The sequence below is a fragment of the Polyodon spathula genome, chromosome 7 (genome assembly GCF_017654505.1).
Source record: "Polyodon spathula isolate WHYD16114869_AA chromosome 7, ASM1765450v1, whole genome shotgun sequence".
NCBI lineage: Eukaryota > Metazoa > Chordata > Actinopteri > Acipenseriformes > Polyodontidae > Polyodon > Polyodon spathula.
This window is the reverse complement of record NC_054540.1, coordinates 10,947,127-10,965,706: the sequence shown is the minus strand read 5'-3', so window position 1 is coordinate 10,965,706 and position 18,580 is coordinate 10,947,127. Positions and strand designations below refer to the sequence as shown.

The 18,580-nt window shown below is 36.2% G+C and overlaps 1 protein-coding gene across 6 annotated transcripts in view; it reads left to right on the top strand.

Annotated features, from left to right (window-relative positions):
- Positions 1-18,580, top strand: part of LOC121318141 (dedicator of cytokinesis protein 4-like) — a 101,529-nt gene that overhangs the window by 74,382 nt on the left and 8,567 nt on the right. For 4 of the 6 annotated variants that reach the window (XM_041254506.1, XM_041254505.1, XM_041254501.1 and 1 more), the window contains exons 27-43: positions 1,041-1,135; positions 1,747-1,822; positions 3,007-3,107; positions 4,265-4,323; positions 4,471-4,619; positions 5,657-5,742; positions 6,923-6,949; positions 7,081-7,176; positions 7,296-7,356; positions 7,968-8,061; positions 8,497-8,645; positions 11,283-11,369; positions 12,371-12,475; positions 13,313-13,454; positions 16,551-16,717; positions 17,298-17,384; positions 18,187-18,363. In XM_041254506.1, coding sequence (XP_041110440.1) covers positions 1,041-1,135; positions 1,747-1,822; positions 3,007-3,107; positions 4,265-4,323; positions 4,471-4,619; positions 5,657-5,742; positions 6,923-6,949; positions 7,081-7,176; positions 7,296-7,356; positions 7,968-8,061; positions 8,497-8,645; positions 11,283-11,369; positions 12,371-12,475; positions 13,313-13,454; positions 16,551-16,717; positions 17,298-17,384; positions 18,187-18,363 — 1,758 coding nt within the window. The remainder of the gene's footprint in view (positions 1-1,040; positions 1,136-1,746; positions 1,823-3,006; positions 3,108-4,264; positions 4,324-4,470; positions 4,620-5,656; positions 5,743-6,922; positions 6,950-7,080; positions 7,177-7,295; positions 7,357-7,967; positions 8,062-8,496; positions 8,646-11,282; positions 11,370-12,370; positions 12,476-13,312; positions 13,455-16,550; positions 16,718-17,297; positions 17,385-18,186; positions 18,364-18,580) is intronic. The other 2 variants (XM_041254504.1, XM_041254503.1) reach the window with 1 other exon arrangement.

Sequence of the window (18,580 nt, the reverse complement as noted above, 5' to 3'; positions counted from 1 at the left end):
TTAAAACTGATGGAAAGTCAGAGCTAATCAGCAGATAATTTACAACTCTGACAAGGGCTGTCTTGGTGTGATGTGCAGCAAATACAGACTGAAACGTCTCAGATGCACCATTAAGAATTATCATTTTTTTGTAATTGATTTGCAACAGTTCTTTCTAGAACCTTATCTAAGAGTGGTAAATTGGAGATTGGCCCATAGTTATTCAATACTTTAGGGTCCAATTGTGTTTCATAAGCATAGGCTTTACCACAGCGACCTTAAGTGCCGGGGGACTGTACCAGAGGAAAGTGAACCATTTATATATTTTTAAAATGTGGCCATTAATAGCACCAGAAAGAAAGTTGTGTAAGAATAGGATAAAGAGAACATGTGGTAGCTCTCATATGCTGAACTAGCGCTGTCAGCTCTTGTAAATTAATCAAAGAAAAAGACTCCATAGTAGCCTTAACAGTTCTAATTGGTAATGTTGCACTAGAATCCCCCTTAACAGAAGGTGTCTGTGTAATCTGATTTCTGATGTCCAGTATTTTATTTTTCAAAAAATCAACGTTCTAATTTACGACCCTCATATTTCAGTTTACGAGTTATATCATTAAACCAAGGTGAGCTTTTTTCTTTCTTTTTTTAAACGACACTCTCCGAGTTTTACTTGGCGCTATATTATCTAAGATACCAGTCAAGGAGGTGTTGTTTGTATTAACCAACTCATCTACTGATAAGGATTCAGGGAGTGGCAATCAGCTCAATACATCAGAAAACCTTACAGCATTAATTTGTACAGTTCACAAGCTTTGTAGGTACTGGCAGATTAACCTCGGAAACAATGGTAAGATGATCACAAATAGTGAGATCTAGTACTATAACATTACTAACAGCTAACCACAAGAAATGACCAGATCTAAAGTATGGCCACAATTATGCATAGGACCTTTTACATACAAGATATAGGCCAAGAAATCCAGTAGCCTCAGAAAGAGGATTGCTTGATTGTCTACAGTATCTTGCTACTGTTCTCTTAAGTTTTATTTTCCCTTTTTCAGGATTTCCTGCTGCAGATCTTTACAGTGTTTCGGATTCTTATAAGGCCAGAAATGTTTCCAAAAGACTGGACGGTCATGCGGTTGGTGACCAACAAGTAAGACAGTACGAAATGAATGTTCAGGAATTTAAAAGTCTAGAAATATTAATGCATTGTGGGTGCTTATATTGGGGGGGAAAAAAAGATAACTTATTGAAAAATGTGTTAAATTGCTTGTAGTGTCTTGGTTATTTTGTGTATGTGTTTTTGTGCAGTTTATAAATACTGTATATTGGTGTAACCTGGTTGTTCTTAGAATGTACTGCATTGTGGAATAACTTGTTTTTTTTCTGAAAAGGAGTTCTAAGCAACCCTTGTATTGAAACAGTTACAAACAGTGTCTGATGTGGTTTTGAATATGGGAGGATCACTTATTATGCTAAGATCCTCCCTCCACTCTCCTGCCAACACTGACTCATGGTAAGATGAGCCTCTGTCATCTGTGTGTCAGATGCAGACCCCTCCCCATCCAGACTCATCCCTCGAAGGTTAAGCAGGGCTTGAGTTTACAATACAGAGGGTGTATACCCTTTGTGTCTTCATTTTGAATGACAGAACTGGCTTTTATATTTCTTGTAGTTTTTTGTGTGCTTCACCAACACTGTTGTAGTAAAATATAATGCATGTATTAAACAAAAATTGGCCACACGTATCTTTTTCTTCTATAGTGTAATCATCACAACAGTGTTGTATCTCTCCGACGCTCTGCGCAAAAATTTCCTGAATGAAAATTTTGACTACAAGGTAGGAGACTGGAATGCTTATATAGTATATGTTACTTATTTATTGGTTTCTATAAAATCGGCACGTTCAATGTCTCTTTCAGCATTATGCTCTTAAGAGGAGCAGATTCCTGGAACAGATTACCAGTATTTCACCGCCACACATTAGGAGTCAGTACTTTGTATATGTAACTGGGTGGAAAGCTGGGCGTGATCCGAAGCACGGCAAAGGAATGTCTTAACCACAATGCACAAGCTCGTGCATTGTGCACAGGCTCGTTTGAATTTGTGGTTTTACAGCTTTTAACCACATCTCATCTCACCGACTGGTGACAGCATCCATAATGGCAGTGTATCACACAACATCTGATTGTTCTTATTGTTTGTATGCTAAATCTAACCCTTTCCTTGCTTTCTGCTGGAAATGCACTGATCTTTTTTTTTGTTTAATGTTGTCGATCTCAAAAGTCTAGAACTGAAAACAAATTACTTGCGTAAAAGTATACTGGTAATTTAAAACCTGTAAATGATGTATTTACACTACGAGTTCTCCTGAAATAATAGTGAAAAAAAAAATCCTTTTAACATCCTGTTCTACATATTCACAGGGATGTAAGGGTTAAATAAATGTAGTAGTCATCTACAGTGTTGTCTATTAATCTGCTAATACATACTTTGTAGTCATGGCATGAGCAATTAAAATGGTTAAAGTAATGTAATGGGATGATTGTTTAATGATTGCTCATTACCTGGCTTACTGTGGAGGCTATATCAACATTGTAAACATCTCTAGAGAACTAAATTACAGGTTAAAAAACCAAGTGAAAAACACAGGGCCCTAGTTATAACCAACCTCAACTTCTTTTTAATGAAAACTAAAGCAATATAATACACCATACAATTTGGGTCAACACAATTTTCACACTGCAGTACCAGTATAAGCCTTTTGCTGGACATTGGTGAATGGTGTAACTATGAGCAAACTGAATGTTTAGACAGCTAGTGCTAGTTATTCTGCAAACATATTGCAAGTGTAATAGCATTTTAGGTTTCATTTTGCAGACAGTATACTATAAATCATACATGGAGTGCTGCATCAATAACGCTTGGATTTTGAAAAATCTTTTATTGTTGTTTAAAGTATCCACTATGGATTTTGGACACAAAAGTTTTATACCATATTTCATAGTCATTTGTTTGTTGCAGGTTTGGGATTCTTACTATTATCTTTCAGTCATCTTCATAAACCAACCCTGTCTTCAGCTAGAGATGTTTTCACCTTCCAAAAAGAAGAAGGTGTTAGAAAAGTAAGTGCCTTTTTTGTTTCTAAAACAGTAATGTAAATGCATCTCAAGTTTACATTTAGCAGACAAACTATATATATATACCCCAGTGGAAATTTATCATTTATTTCTGAAAAACTAAAGTTTTGCTTTTGTGGATGAGGAAAAAAGGCATTTCAGATGATTGGCCAATATCTTTTGGTATGCTGTGGAATCCATTTTACCATGTACTGGAACTAAATTTCCTGTGCCATTAGAGGAAAAACAGCCCCATAAAGGACATTACCACCTACACGCCTGACAGTAGGTATGGTGTTCTTTTCTTTGTACACCTCACCAGACTTTCTCCAAATGTAACAACTATCAGCGTGACCAAATAGCTTGGTTTTCCACAAAACCTTTGCCCAGAGCTCATATCCATCATTCAAATGCCATTTTGCAAACTTTAAGTGATTGTCCTTATGAAGTTTTCTAAGAGTGGCTTTTTCCTTGGCCTGCGACCATTGAAGCCTTCACCATGCAATACTCAACCTATGGTTGAAATGGAAACCCAGTCACACTTGCAGCCAATTTACTTTGATTATCTTTGGCAGGCAATCTCAGATTGTTTTTAACCTTCCTCACAATTCTTCTACTTGTTCTTGGTGAAAGAACCTTCTTTCTTCCAGACTGAGGGAGCGTTGTGACGAGTCTTGTACTTCTTGATAATAGAAGCAATAGTTGAAATTGGGATACTCAAATGCATGGAAATCTTCTTGTATCCTTCTCCAGCTTTATGACAACAACCATTTTCTGCCTATGGATAGCTCTTTACTTTTTCCCATATTGACTTATTGGTAATGACAGCAATCATCCTATGCCTAACCTAGAGTTAGATTGTGCATTATCATATTAAATTTCTAGCACCTTGTAGACAATACTATCATAACATCAAAGCGTATGAGTACTTTTGAATTAGAGTTTTTAAAAAAAAAAATATATATAAAAATAAATAATTGTAGACATCTATTTCTTGTAATTATTTTTTTTCTCATCCACAAAAGCAAAACTTTTGCTACAAAAGATTTTTCCTAAAATTCTTTGTTTTTGAGGAATTTCTAGAAAGTATAAATTTGCATTGGGGTATGTAAACTTTTGACTACAACTGTGTATAACAGAAACCTGCTCATCTTTAACTTTAGGTACGGGGACATGAGGGTCATGATGGGCTGTGAGATCTTCAGTATGTGGCAGAATTTAGGTAACTCAATAGTTACTTGATAACCTGGTTATTTCTTTGTTCTAGTTAAGAATAACTTATTTTGTTGAAATGTGAAACTTTTTTTTTTTTTTTGGATACCAAATATTTATTTGTGCATTTATAATGAAATGTATGAATTCTTTATAGGAGAGCACAAGGTTCACTTTATTCCAGCAATGATCGGTCCATTCCTGGAAGTGACACTTGTTCCTCAGCCAGACCTGCGGAACGTGATGATCCCGATATTTCACGACATGATGGACTGGGAACAGAGGAGAAGTGGCAGCTTTAAGCAGGTATTTAGCTGAGTGGTTTGAGTAAAGTTATTCATAAAAAGGTAACTTTTTACCTACAGTAAAGTCATATATGTCTGTTAAATGGGAATTGGGTATGCTAGGGTGTTGAGGTTATACTGCAGTTAAACGTTTTAAGCACGTGCAGACAAACTAGGACTCATTCAGTGGTGATGTTAGATCTCGTCATCTTATTGTGAGCAGTAGATATCTCGGTTTCTAATTCTTTAGCCATGGACATTACATTTACACAGGTGAATCGTGAGCATCACTAAACACCCTGCAAAAAAAATAAAATAAATAAAAAAACAACCACTTAAAACACACAAGACAGGATTACCCACAACACCCTCCTTGCACCCTCATTCCTCTCACAGCCAGCAGCGAGATGTGTTGCTTTGCCACCTCTTGGCCAGCTACAGTATGACTCTTGTACTGTATGTCTATTGAACAGCTGGGACCCCTAAAACAGCAGCACACAAGGATACCTGCTGTACGCAATGGTAAGAGTGCAGTGCTGTAGATGATTTTGCTTGAGTAGGGGGGGTCACACCATACCAAGGTCACTTTAAGGGTGTCCAGAATAGAAAGAGAGAACCACCTGTCTACGGACATGGATTTTAATCCCGATAAAGAATACATCCAGGTTTTTTTTGGATAGGCAGTGACTCCCTGGTAGAGGTAAGTTGAGGTCTGTGCAGAGTTTTGCTGGTTAGCCAGCACTAGCTGTATCACTTGCAGCATGAGCTGTCTTTGAGAGGTCATCTGCAGTGGTCCAGTCTGCCAATTTTCACTGAGTCATTCATGATATTCACACCAAAAATGTACACTAAACAGATTGAATGCTTCCTTTTGCTCACTTAAGAGGGACATAGTAGATATATCAACAAGAGAGAAACATGGAACTCCTCTTAGTCATTACTGTTGCTAACTCGGTTCATCGGTACATTAGTCATGCATCAGAATAAAGTGATACCACCAAATTAATATAAAATGATGTTGAAATCTTGAAAATGAAGTTTCAATACTCATTCCGTCAGGTGGAAGCCAAACTTATAGACAAGCTGGACAGCTTGATGTCGGAGGGCAGAGGTGATGAAACTTACCGGGAGCTCTTCAACAGCATGTAAGCAATTTGAAATCAAATGTCCTTTTAGCAGAATGCTCCCATTACTGTACAAGTGTGCCATTAGACTACTAATGAGCTGAAACTGGCATTTAGTGGTGTAGTGAAGAGGTCTCATTATTTTATTACCTTGTTTTTAAATCTAACATTCAAATTTAACAGATTAACTGTTTGCATTTAGAGCAATTGAATTGCATAATCATGCTGTACCGTATCACATTACAGAATTAAAGCAGTTGCATTCAGTTTTCTCGTTATAGCTTGTCTATGTTAAGATGAAGGTGAGACGGAAAGCAGTAATATAAAGGAAATCCTGATGTGTTGCAGCAATAAAAATGCATAGCTTGTATGTTTTTATCTCATGTGTTACCATTTCCATAAAGTTTTCTTATGGTACCTTAATGTTTTGGAGTTGGAGTTGCTCAAAAAACTATTACAGGGACGGTAACAAAATTCAGTCTGAAATATCCCTGCTGTATTGCAAGAGCAGTGGTATTACTTGTGCAATGTTTCATTCAGCATTCATTTCCTCTTTTTGTTTGTGCACTTTAACTGTATAGTGTTGCTGGATATCTGTAATTTTAAACTTAAAATATAAAATAAAATACTAACAGTCAAGAACAGTTTCAGGGCTGTTGTGCCATTTCTTTTATTTTATGCTTCCATTTGGAATGTTTGATTATTTCAAAAACAACGGCAGTGACGAAACATTGTTGCTGCTTCCTGGCAATCGACCTTCAAGCAACCTACAGCCAAGGTTGGATGGAACAGTCTATCCACAGCATTGCTTTTGAAATATATCATGAATTAACATAGAAAAACAGCTGAAGAACCAATACATTTTCAGCACAGTAAACATAAAAGTTAATGAAGCATTGTGTGTAGAACTAACAGTAGGCTATTTAGCCTGTTTTTATAGATAAAGCAACTTCAAAATCACCCTTTGTCCCATTTTAAAAATACATATATTGAGCTACTAACTGTTTAATGTGTGGTTAATGTTCTCTCTCTCTCTCTCTCTCTCTATATATATATATATATATATATATATATATATATATATATATATATATATATATATATATATATATATATATATATATATATATATATGAGTGTCTTGTGTTTTGACTTGGATTATCTAAAAATCAATTTATTTTGTCAATGCTTCCTGGATTAGAATACCTCTGTTTGGCCCATATCCTAGGTAAGATAATGTTCCAGAATTGTGCTGCTTTACTTATTTGAACTAATGCATGGTGAATCCTGTGCAGAATGGTTGTCATGGAGATAGTAGATAAAAATGAATGTTGTTATTGTACTGAGCCTACCTTGCAGCCTGCTGAAGAAAATCGAGAGGGAGACCTGGAGAGAGAGTGGGATTTCATTAATAGCCACTGTTACACGTCTAATGGAAAGGCTGTTAGATTACAGGTATAATGTGTGACCCCTTCAGTGTGTGCCCTGGCAGCTTTATTTTAAATTACCACTTCTATACACATGCATTTGCTATTTATTCAGACTCAATTTTGTTTGACCTTTGTCTTTTTTAGGGACTGTATGAAGGTTGGGGAGGTAGATGGCAAAAAGATCGGATGCACAGTTAGTCTGCTGGTTAGTATGACCTAAATTAAATTTCACACCGTTGTACATATATGATATGTGTTGTAATACAATCTTGACAATTGTTAACTTTTTATTTCAGCATAGTCATAACCACATTTTATAAGGAATACACCAGACTGACTGAAACTAAATTATGTGCACACATCCCTTAAAGTGAAGTTTAAATGGAAAATTGTATGAAATGTTGTTCCACCTGTGAAAAAAAATTAAGGAGAGAGGTGCCATCTGGTGGCCATTTGTTATAATTTGTTAGACGTCACCATCTGGGAAATATTCCCTTTTGTTTATTGGGGCACAAAAGAACTGCAGTAGACTTTCGCCAGTCTGAACCCACTGGTACTGGTTCAGACTATGGACTTGTTTGGATTTCTGATTGTAATCTGGACCATGCTAAAACATTTCTAAAAATAAGAAAGAATTACTTTTAACTGATTATGTTTCAATGTCCTATCAAACAGGTCTGTATATTTTTAGTCAGAAGCTAGTCATAGTTTAAATGTATTTTGAGGAAGTTGTTACTTAAGGAAAGAACGCTGTGTAACTCATGATTCCTGTAATTGGAAATATGGAGTAAATGGGACTTTTTCTTTTATTTGTAGAATTTCTACAAAACAGAGTTAAACAAGGAAGAAATGTATATACGTTATATACATAAACTGTATGATCTACATTTGAAAGCACAAAACTACACAGGTAAAATATTTACTTTATAATACTACTACTACTACTACTACTACTAATAATAATAATAATAATAATAATAATAATAATAATAATAATAATACATTTTGTTCCACTTAAATCTTTATTTTATTTTTAACTCCTAACCCTTCAAGGTGGGGGAGATATTATGTTTTTGTCAGTCTTCTCTTCTCTTAGTTGGACTGTACAAAATAATTCATTATAAATCGATACTGCATTGGCACAATAAATTTAAGTCAATAGGTGGCACCAAAGCAAACCCAAGATACATTTCTAGTGCTGTGTTTATGGGGATGTGAGCATTTCGTGAGAAAAATCAGGAAACTTGATAACATTTTCTAGTTTACTTTTGTTTAAGAACAAGCAGTAATCATTATTCATACATTGCCAAGGGTCCGTTTTTAACACTGTTCTATTGTATTGCAGAGGCTGCCTACACACTTTTACTGTACGATGAGCTGCTTGAGTGGTCCGACAGGCCTCTGAGAGAGTTTCTGAATTACCCTATGCAGACTGAGTGGCAGCGCAAAGAATGCCTGCATCTCACCATTATTCAGAATTTTGACAGGGGGAAAGTAAGTCATTTGTTTTTGGTTTGAGTTGTAGTCAGTCGTGCGGAAAGAAAAAAATAAATACATGCAAACAAATTGTAACGCCCTTGAGGTAGATAAGAGAGCGATATCTGAAAAATGCAGCAATTATCACAGTCGAGGAACTGTATTACAAAGAAAAATCAAAGCAGAGCAAAGAGGAGCCAGAGATTAATTCTCTTTTTAGGTGAAGTGTCATCACTTCCTGTCATATATAATAAGAATAGTAAGATATTACACTTCTAAGAGTGACAGTGTAAAGAAGTACAGTATAATGTGAAATAGTAAAGTAAAAAAAAATGATTTCACTCAAATTCATGGTACTGGTATGTTTACTGCAGTGCATTCAAAACTTAAAATTTGTATGAATTTAAGGGCTTTGTGGAAGTTCGCCATAGTAACAGTATACAAGCATAGGTTACCATTGTAAAGCGTAGAGTAGTGCAGTGCAGTACTGTAAAGCATATTTAAAAAATGGCAAAGCATGTAAACTATGTTAAATGCATAGTATAACCATGAGAAAAGCATGGGAAAACTGCATTTGTATCATGGTAAACTTTTATTTCACTTGTTCTGTCAGTGAATTATTAAATAACACTTGCAAAACCTGGAGTACTTGAGTCCTGGAGGACTGGATTTGTGCACCCTGGGTTTAGATAACTAAAGTAGACCCAGTGGACTATAGCCATTGTTCATATAATGCCCCGATGTTAATAAAGCAACTACAAACAATGCAGTATGACACCTCCCTCTAAGATACAATATTATCACATATCCGATGGACCTCTGGAACCAGTTCAATTTCCACTTATCTACACACCATACTCCACACTGTTAAGGGGGGAAAAAAAATTATTGAGAAAAAAAATTATATATACAAACCTGAAAGGTCATAATTGGATAAATCTCCACCCCCCTGAGTTAATACTTGGTGGAAGCACCTTTGGCAGCAATTACAGCTGTGAGTCTGTTGGGATAGGTCTCTACCAACTGTGCACACCTAGATTTGGCAATATTTTACCATTCTTCTTTACAAAACTGTTCAAGCTCTGTCAAGTTCCTTGAGGAGTGTTTATGGACAGCAATCTTGAAGTCATGCCACAAATGTTCGATTGGATTTAGGTTGGGGCTCTTACTTGGCCACTCGAGGACATTTACCTTTTTGTTATATAGCCACTCCAGTGTAGCTTTGGCTGTGTGCTTTGGGTCATTGTCATGCTGAAAGGTGAACTTCTGTCCCAGTTTCAGTTTTCTTGCAGAAGACGGCAGGTTTTCTTCAAGGACTTCTCTGTACTTTGCGCCATTCATTTTCATTTGCTCCATTTATCTCCAGTCTCTGTCGATGAGAAACCCCATACATAACATGATGCTGCCACCACCATGCTTCACAGTAGGGATGGCGTTCTTTGGGTGATCCGCTGTGTTGGGTTAGCGCATTACATTACGTTTTGCATTTAGGCCAAAAAGTTTTAGGCCATTTAGGCCATTTTAATTTCGTCAGACCACAACACTTTTTACCACATGGCTACAGAATCAAAAAAGAGTGTTTTTTTGCTTACTTCAAACGGGATTCAAGGTGGGCTTTCTTGACTAACGGCTTCCTTCTTGCCATCCTACCATACAGACCAGATTTTTGGAGTGCTTGGGATATTATTGTCACATGCACACTTTGACCAGTCTTGGCCATAAAAGCCTGTAGCTCTTGCAAAGTTACCATTGGCCTCTTGGTAGCCTCTCTAATCATTAGGCATTGTATACTGTACAAAGAAAATCAGTTAAAACGACTGCAACAAATTGCAATATTAAACACAAAGCACTGCAACAGTATTTGGCCTTTAAAAAAAAAAAAATTCCATTCCCAGTCCATACTAAAGTAACTCAAGTCTATCTATTTATCTATGTATTTCTTTATATATTTTTGCACCAAAAGCAAGCGTTAACCTGAGACAGAAATGGGGTTAAACGCAGACTGCTTTCAAAGACCACCGATGTTGTGAAACACATTATAATAGTACAGCTTGTGAACGGTACAGTAATTGTATTAACCCGTTCTGTTTTATTTGAGCTTAGTGACAACTAGCATGTAAAAGGTCTTTTTGACAGCCTCTGGGTCTACAGTACTACCCCTCTTGTCTTCTGTGGTGCCTGGTTTTCATATGCAACTGAATCTATTCTGTCTTGCTTACAGGTGTTAGTTTCAGACCAATAATACATTGACCATTGATCAGTTTCCATCTGTACCGTTCAGTTGGTACCAGCCTGTGTAAATGACTCATGCCAGAGGTCCATCTGTTTATAGAGGGTATTGTAGCTCACAGGAGCGGATATAATAGGTTCTACTTTATTTGTACATGATTACACATACTTGTTGGTAATAGAGGTGTGTGGTAATACATAATATTGTACTGAATGTAACTTCCCCATCAACTGTTAATGCATATGTGCTGCTTTTCTAACACCAGCAATTGGAAAGTGATATAAAATGTAGCACACTTCAAATATATTTTGCATTTTAATTATCTGAATGAAATAGTGTTTGGGATAGGATGCTTTAAATCTGTGAAAACGTCATTTTTATTGTTACTATTTATTTCCACTTCTCTGATATGTTTATTTTCACAGTGTTGGGAGAATGGTATAATCCTCTGCAGGGAACTTGCAGATCAGTATGAGGCCTACTATGACTACAGGAATCTTAGCAAGATGAGGGTAAAGTCTGAAAATTGACATTTTGGGTTAGGTGCCAGAAAAGATGCATCAGAAATAACCGTCCTACTGATATTTCTCATCTTCAAAGGTCTGGTTGTTTTTGTAACTTGGTAAAATACCAATGATATTGTGCAGCTCCAGTTGAAAGAACACAGAGGTTGTGATATCTCAAATGTGTATTGCTAGCAAATGGTCCCGTTAGGTTTACAATCACAGCTGCCCATACGTGTTATTAAAGTGTGCAGTTCAGAAATATGCATGATAAAGCTGACATGTACATTAATTAAAAACATGACGTCCGGTCCTGTACTGGGTAAAGTTTCCATGTAATGTGTTACACTTGCACAACCTAGGTCATTTCACCGCATCAGTCTAGCTTGGTCAGGCATCTTAGCGGCTGCAAAACATGTCAGTCATAAGGGGAAGCAGCTGGTTGGTTACTATAAGGCAATAAAAACCCTAAAGGGGGATGGATAATTTTACACAAAAAATTACCATGAAAGCAAGACCTGCAAACAGAGATTTCTCCAACCTAGTGTGGTACCAGTTAGAATGTTATTTAAAAATGAAAATACTACTACAACAAAAAAAATTATACAAGAAAAAAAAAAGATTTATTTCAAAACTTCATATTTGAGATCTGTGTAGTGAGTGAATATGCATGGCATGGACAATTTAATGCAATTATTTTGTTATCTACACTCACTTTAACCATTGTGTTATCTACTGTACAAGGTGAGACAGCATTTCTGTTTAACATGACTCAAGACTAGTGGCTGCTTGTATAAGGTACCACTGACACACACTTCTGTTGAAAACCATCTACCATCTTATTTTAGTTGACCATTAATAGTCCAATTTACATGAAAATAAAAACTATGTAGGTTGATATAAAAAAAAAAAAAAAAAAATATATATATATATATATATATATATATATATATATATATATATATATATATATATATATATATCCCATTTACCCGTTTACCGTTCTGCAGATGATGGAAGCTTCCTTATATGACAAAGTAATGGATCAACAGCGCCTGGAGCCGGAATTCTTCAGAGTTGGGTTCTATGGAAAGAAGTTTCCCTTCTTTTTAAGGGTAAGTGTTTATAAAAACAGATTTACATTATGGGACCTAGTCACAAAACATTAAGTAAATAGTTATATTGTTGTAAAATCCATAAACTGTAAACCAACATTAAGCAGCAGACAAGCCCTGTGACCTTGTACCCCTGGTGTATTTTTCCATTCTGTTACAATCACATACCAAATCAGAGGCATTTCAGTTCATTATTATAAACAACCCAGCTTTTTTCACGCAAAGGCTGTAAATGCTTGTTTAATTACCTGTAGGTTTGCAGGATGTTTGGTAAAAATTTAATGTAACCGCCACTTGTTGTGTGCCTAAAATTGTGCTTTATGTTAATTAGCCATGTGTACAAAATAATTTTCCTTATGTATCTAATAATAATATAATTTAATAATAATAATTATTGCGTACTGTATTTAGGGCTCTATTTTATTGAGTAGAAGAGTAAATTATGCCAAATATGAGTATTTGGACCAAACCTGTCATTTTACTTTCGAAGACAGAAATGCCCTTAAGATCCTCACACACCCTGTTAGAGATGATGGTTTTCTCAAAGTCTTCTCCTTTAAACAGTGATGGTATTTAGATCTGTCACCATTTAGATCAATGGCATAGACCCCAAACAACAAATACTGCTCTGAAACAGTGCATATGATGTTGTGACCCCACGACATGATACTGATAACTGCATAGTGCAGGTTTTAGTTCCAATGAACTGGTTTCAGTTAATCATGAACTGCCACAACGATTCAAGTACCACTCTTTGTTTTGCATTAGCCTCTACTTTTCGCGAGTGGCTATCAGATTACATCTTTTAAAATTGTCTCTTGCTTTCATTCTGCATAGAACAAGGAGTTTGTTTGCCGGGGACATGACTATGAGAGACTGGAGGCCTTCCAGCAGCGAATGTTGAATGAGTTCCCACATGCTATTGCCATGCAGCATGTCAACCAGCCTGACGAGACCATCTTTCAAGCAGAGGCACAATGTATCCTGGTCATTTACCAAACTGAGGCAGGATTAGAACAGCGGCTCTTACAATAGTCTCTTTTTGTTTTAATTTCTGAGGCTTTTGTTTTAGTCATCCATGATTAGTTTGATTAGAGTGTGGAAACATTACAGATAAAAAAAAAAAAAAAGAAAATGTTTGGATTCCTTAATTGGTCGAATTAGTAGGTAAAACGTACTAGTAGATACAACTTATTTGTCAAGTTTACAAATGTAATGTCTAATGTCTTCAGTAGTTTAAATTTTACCCGAGACATTATAATTGTTTTGATGTTCTAAATTGACCATAATTAGTAATCCTCCTTTGGCACAAATATTGCGTTCTGAAAAGAACCAGTACTAAGAAATTAACATGCAAGAAGCATGTGTTGCCTTTGTTAAAGATTCACCATTTAGAAGATGTCTAAAAAAGTGTGTTTGTGTGAGAGAGAGAGAATTCAATAGTGGATGACAAAAGGTACAGAACTGATTTTTAAAGGGGAATGGGGAAGGTCAGTACTTACTGTATATTCTATCCTTAATTTTGTAGCTACACTAAACCATTGTCGTTTAAGAAACCAGCCTGGGTTATAATCACAGCTGTTTGCACAGCCTTATCAAGTACTTGCCATTTATTTTCTGGTAGTTTCAGCGTTTCATTTTCTTAACCTCATGAGACAGGATTCATTAAGATAAATCAAACAGTTTGCTTGTTAAATCTGCAAGTGACACTATCCTGACTTAATCGGAGATGTCATGCCAGAGTAAGACTGCAGCAGTTTACATTTATTAGTGCTCAATTGCTGTAAAACCTTGTCATGCATAATGTATTGTCTTGGTTGACAGAGCCACTTTGTAGTAATGACATCTGAAATGGGTTCATCTAAAACCAGTCAAAAGTCCTTCAACGGACGTACAATGCACATTCAATAATTCAAGTTCCCTGCTATAATAATAGTTTATGTAATGCAAGAACATCTGATTGAACGTTTAAGTACTAGAGACAAAGATGTTTAACAAGCATAGTGTATTCTCATACACGCAGCCACCTGATCTTTGGGGAATAAATATCAATAAAGATTGGATTACACTTTTCAGCCATGAAGTCAGATAAAATAATAGCTGCTGAGGTGCAGAACAGAGTTTAGAGAAGAGTTTAGATAAGATGCGTATTGGATCAGAAAGCACTATATTCCCCTGAGTGAGTTATCACCAGGCAATCTTGTTTTAATAGCATAAGCTTAACAGTATGTTACCTCATCATAAGCTAATAATCATCATGTAACTTATTAAACTGTAGGCATTACTGTGTTCATTGATGTTAATTTATTGTTTGTGGATATTCAGGGTAGTTTATTTTGGGATCATTGATTTAATCTTGATCTGTAATCACCATGCAGACTCACGCCCCTCTTGCATAGCTCAGTGAATGTTGAGAATGCACATCACTTTGTACTGAGATATAAACACCCCATTGTGAACAAAATCTAAATCAGCTTCTTACAGATCCTGAACAAATCCTTTACAGAGAAGTAAGTAAACGGAACATGCATGTATGACAGCAGCAAAGGCAACATCGCTGGTATTAGACAATATCTTGTGAAAAATACAAGCATCCGCTGAATGAGTGGCAATCTTCTCCTGGAGTATGTTCCATAATTCAAGGAGGACATCTTTCAGATCTTAAATACTGTTGGGTCGAGGTCGGGGTCAGTGAATGTTTCTGAAAGGTTGACATTCATCGGGTACCAAACGTCAGATTTATATCTGAGTAGCAATGAAATTCTTCTACTCCTTTTCCACTGGGTAACTGAGAATGAGCCGTGTGTGTGTTGGTGCTCCATCATTTATAAATGCACTGTTCTCCAGTGGCAGGTGATGGAATTGAAACACAGGATGAAGTCCTGGAGTCAATACCTGAATGTACTCTATCAGGTTGCTGGCCACATGCCACTTGGTCTTTTTCAATGTTTGCGTGAAAATAAGTGGTTCAATGACTTAACTCTGTGGATCATGGATTAGCAATGCTTGCATTGTCACCCACCCATTGTTACTGCATATCCCTTAATAGGTAGCCTTGCAGTGATAAACTTACCTATTTAGTCATTCAACACCATTATTCTAGGAACTTAGTAGACCCTTTTGACATGTAATTCATTATTTAATGGTGTCAGACCTCACTGCAGGGTATACTGGAACAACACTCTGTAACATCAGTATGAGATGTGTGTTGATTGTTTGATATTATGACCTGCCTCCTCATTTGCCCACTGTTTATGCAGTACACGCACACACATCATTTAATTCTGCAGAGTAAATTGGCAACCGTTTAACATACAATTAAGTAATGTGACAACAGTTGCTATTGGATACAATTATCTTTTTTTTTTTTCAATTCTTCTAATTTAGCTTTTAAATTTGACTGTGCAGTGGTTTACAAGATAGCAATTTGTGCTGATATCCTCCTGATAAATTAATCGTAGTTTTTGAAAGCAGTAGGTCTGCAGTGCTTTGGAACAGTTCACCATATGTTGAAGGCATGCTGTTAGTCTTGGAGGGGGGAGGCTACAATCCCCATTAGCTGTCACCATTGGTTAAATACAGCTCCCCAAAAATGTCCTGAAGTTCTTTGCTGCAGTACATCCCTTCCAGCGGGTTGATGCTCCATCACCAGACCTTCATTGACCGCTGAGTGTGACTGAGGTCCCATCTCAAATGAGGGCGGATCTTGTTGGGCCAGTAGGAGAGATCCTGGACCAAAACTGTCTAAATCACATTCAAACTGTCAATCATTCCCACACAGCCCACACTACTCTTGTGAGTGTTGCCTTACCTTTTAAATATATACTGTATATGTACCTCTAGGGCCATTGTTTGACCTGATTACAGCCTTGACACCATGTAGGGAATGTGAGCTCGTGGGGTTGTGTTGGCCATATAAGATGCCTGAAGTCTAATTTTCTGCAAACCACTAGCACATAGCTCAGGCCCAGTGGATGAGTGCATTACCATCTTTTTTTTATTTTTATGACGAGCAGTTTCATGGCTGATTTATGTCACCCAGTATCTGTAGTTTTCCTTGACCGTTTGTATACAGATTTGCAGATCTATGCTGTGAGCCCTATCCCTGAAAGTCAAGATGTTCTGCAAAGAGATGGAGTACCTGACAATATCAAGAGCTTTTATAAAGTCAACCACATCTGGAGATTCAGATATGACAGACCTTTCCATAAAGGAACAAAGGATAAAGAAAATGAATTCAAGGTACTGTGTCCTTCAATTATACACAATCTTGGATTTAGTGAGCCCATAACTTTGCTGCTTTCTTTTCGATTTCCTTCTACACATGTATGTATGTGTTGACCCCCTGTGGTTATGTTCCAAACACTGTAACTTCAGGCAAAACATTTCAAATGTTTGTTATTATTTTATGATCTTTGACAGTACTATTGTCCTCTAATTAATATTATGTAGGGCAATATGTGTTCAGCTATTCAGGTACATGTGGTCAAAACCTTTTGTAAAAGTAAGGGGCTACTCCTTTAAAGACATTGAAAAAGCAGGTGTGATTGGCTCCTTATAAATACAATACCAGTTACATCTGAAATGTCAGTATAGTAAAAATGTGTGGTCTGGCTTACAAGAATCTACCCCTAGGCCAGGACATCTCTGATTCTGATGTATCACCAGTTATATTTAATTATTCAAAAGGTAATCTAAAATATATCAATAGTCTCCTACAGTCACTTAAAAATAGAAAGTTTAGTACAATTTATTATTGGGCTTTAATAAAATAATATATATATTTTTTTAATATTCTTTTTTTTTTTTTCGGTGGCGTTAGAGCTTGTGGGTGGAACGGACCACACTGACATTAGTGCAGAGTTTACCTGGAATCTCTCGATGGTTTGAAGTGGAAAAACGAGAGCTGGTGAGTTCAAACTTGGCAAAGGCCCAGTATACCCCTTTAAATAAGTTCACCATGTTAGTGTAATAAATAGTGAAGCTGTAGGTAACCCTTGTAAAGCACAGAGAGGTATGAGAAAAGCATAGCAAGCCAAATGCATAGTAGAACATTTGCAAAACTTCATTATTGTTATCGTTTACAGCGGTAAACTTCAGAAGGGAAATCGTTTATGAGAAATCAACCAATCACTGTTAATTCCTGTAAATCTTATCTTGTTTGCAGATGTCATTCCAGGCATAGAATATACGTCTCAAGTCGAAAGTTTTTTTTTTGTTTTTTTTTAATGTTAAAAAGTTCCTGTCTACAATAAAAATTTTCTTGATTTATAATAAGTTTAATACAATACTTTGGGTTGGGTGTCTCTTATATTGACAATGTGTAAACAGAATTTGCAATATCAATAAACTAATACCAGTCAAATGTTATCATTTAATTTAGTTTTAGAAGTATTTGCAGAGCAGCACATTAAGTCCTTATCAAACCATCAAAACACCAGGTTTACAAAGTCCATCATGATGTCAAAAAAGTGAATTTAATTACTTTAAGCATACCTTGCTATTATTTTAACTTACCAGAAGCAGCATGGTCAACTTAGCATATTCACTTTTATTTAAAAAGAAAAACAGGTGTGCTGCTCAGTTGCCATGAGAACCAGAGCTCAAGGAAATAGATGTTGGTACAGGGGGGTGGGTTAACTGAGCGTCTATCATTCAAAGCAGTGTCAGGGTATACTATATATAAATATATGTGTTTGTTTGTTTGTCAGGTGGAGATGAGTCCTCTTGAAAATGCTACTGAAGTAATAGAGAATAAAAACCTGCAGCTAAGAGCACTCATTACTCAGTGTCAAGCAAGACAAATGCACAATATCAACCCACTCACAATGTGCCTGAATGGAGTAATTGATGCTGCTGTTAATGGTGGACTTGCAAGATACCAGGAGGTAATTTAGAGTCAGCGTATTTAATACATTTTATAACAGTACCTAGATTCTGGAGTCCACATTCACATTCTATTTCTATTTCAATGTTAACATTTATTTATTTATTTATTTATGTATTTTCGACATGAAGAAAGTTACCAAAATAAATAACAATCATCGAACTTGTTCTGCATTTTAAATCATTGTTTCAGCAATAATCAGGAGACACGTTTTTTCG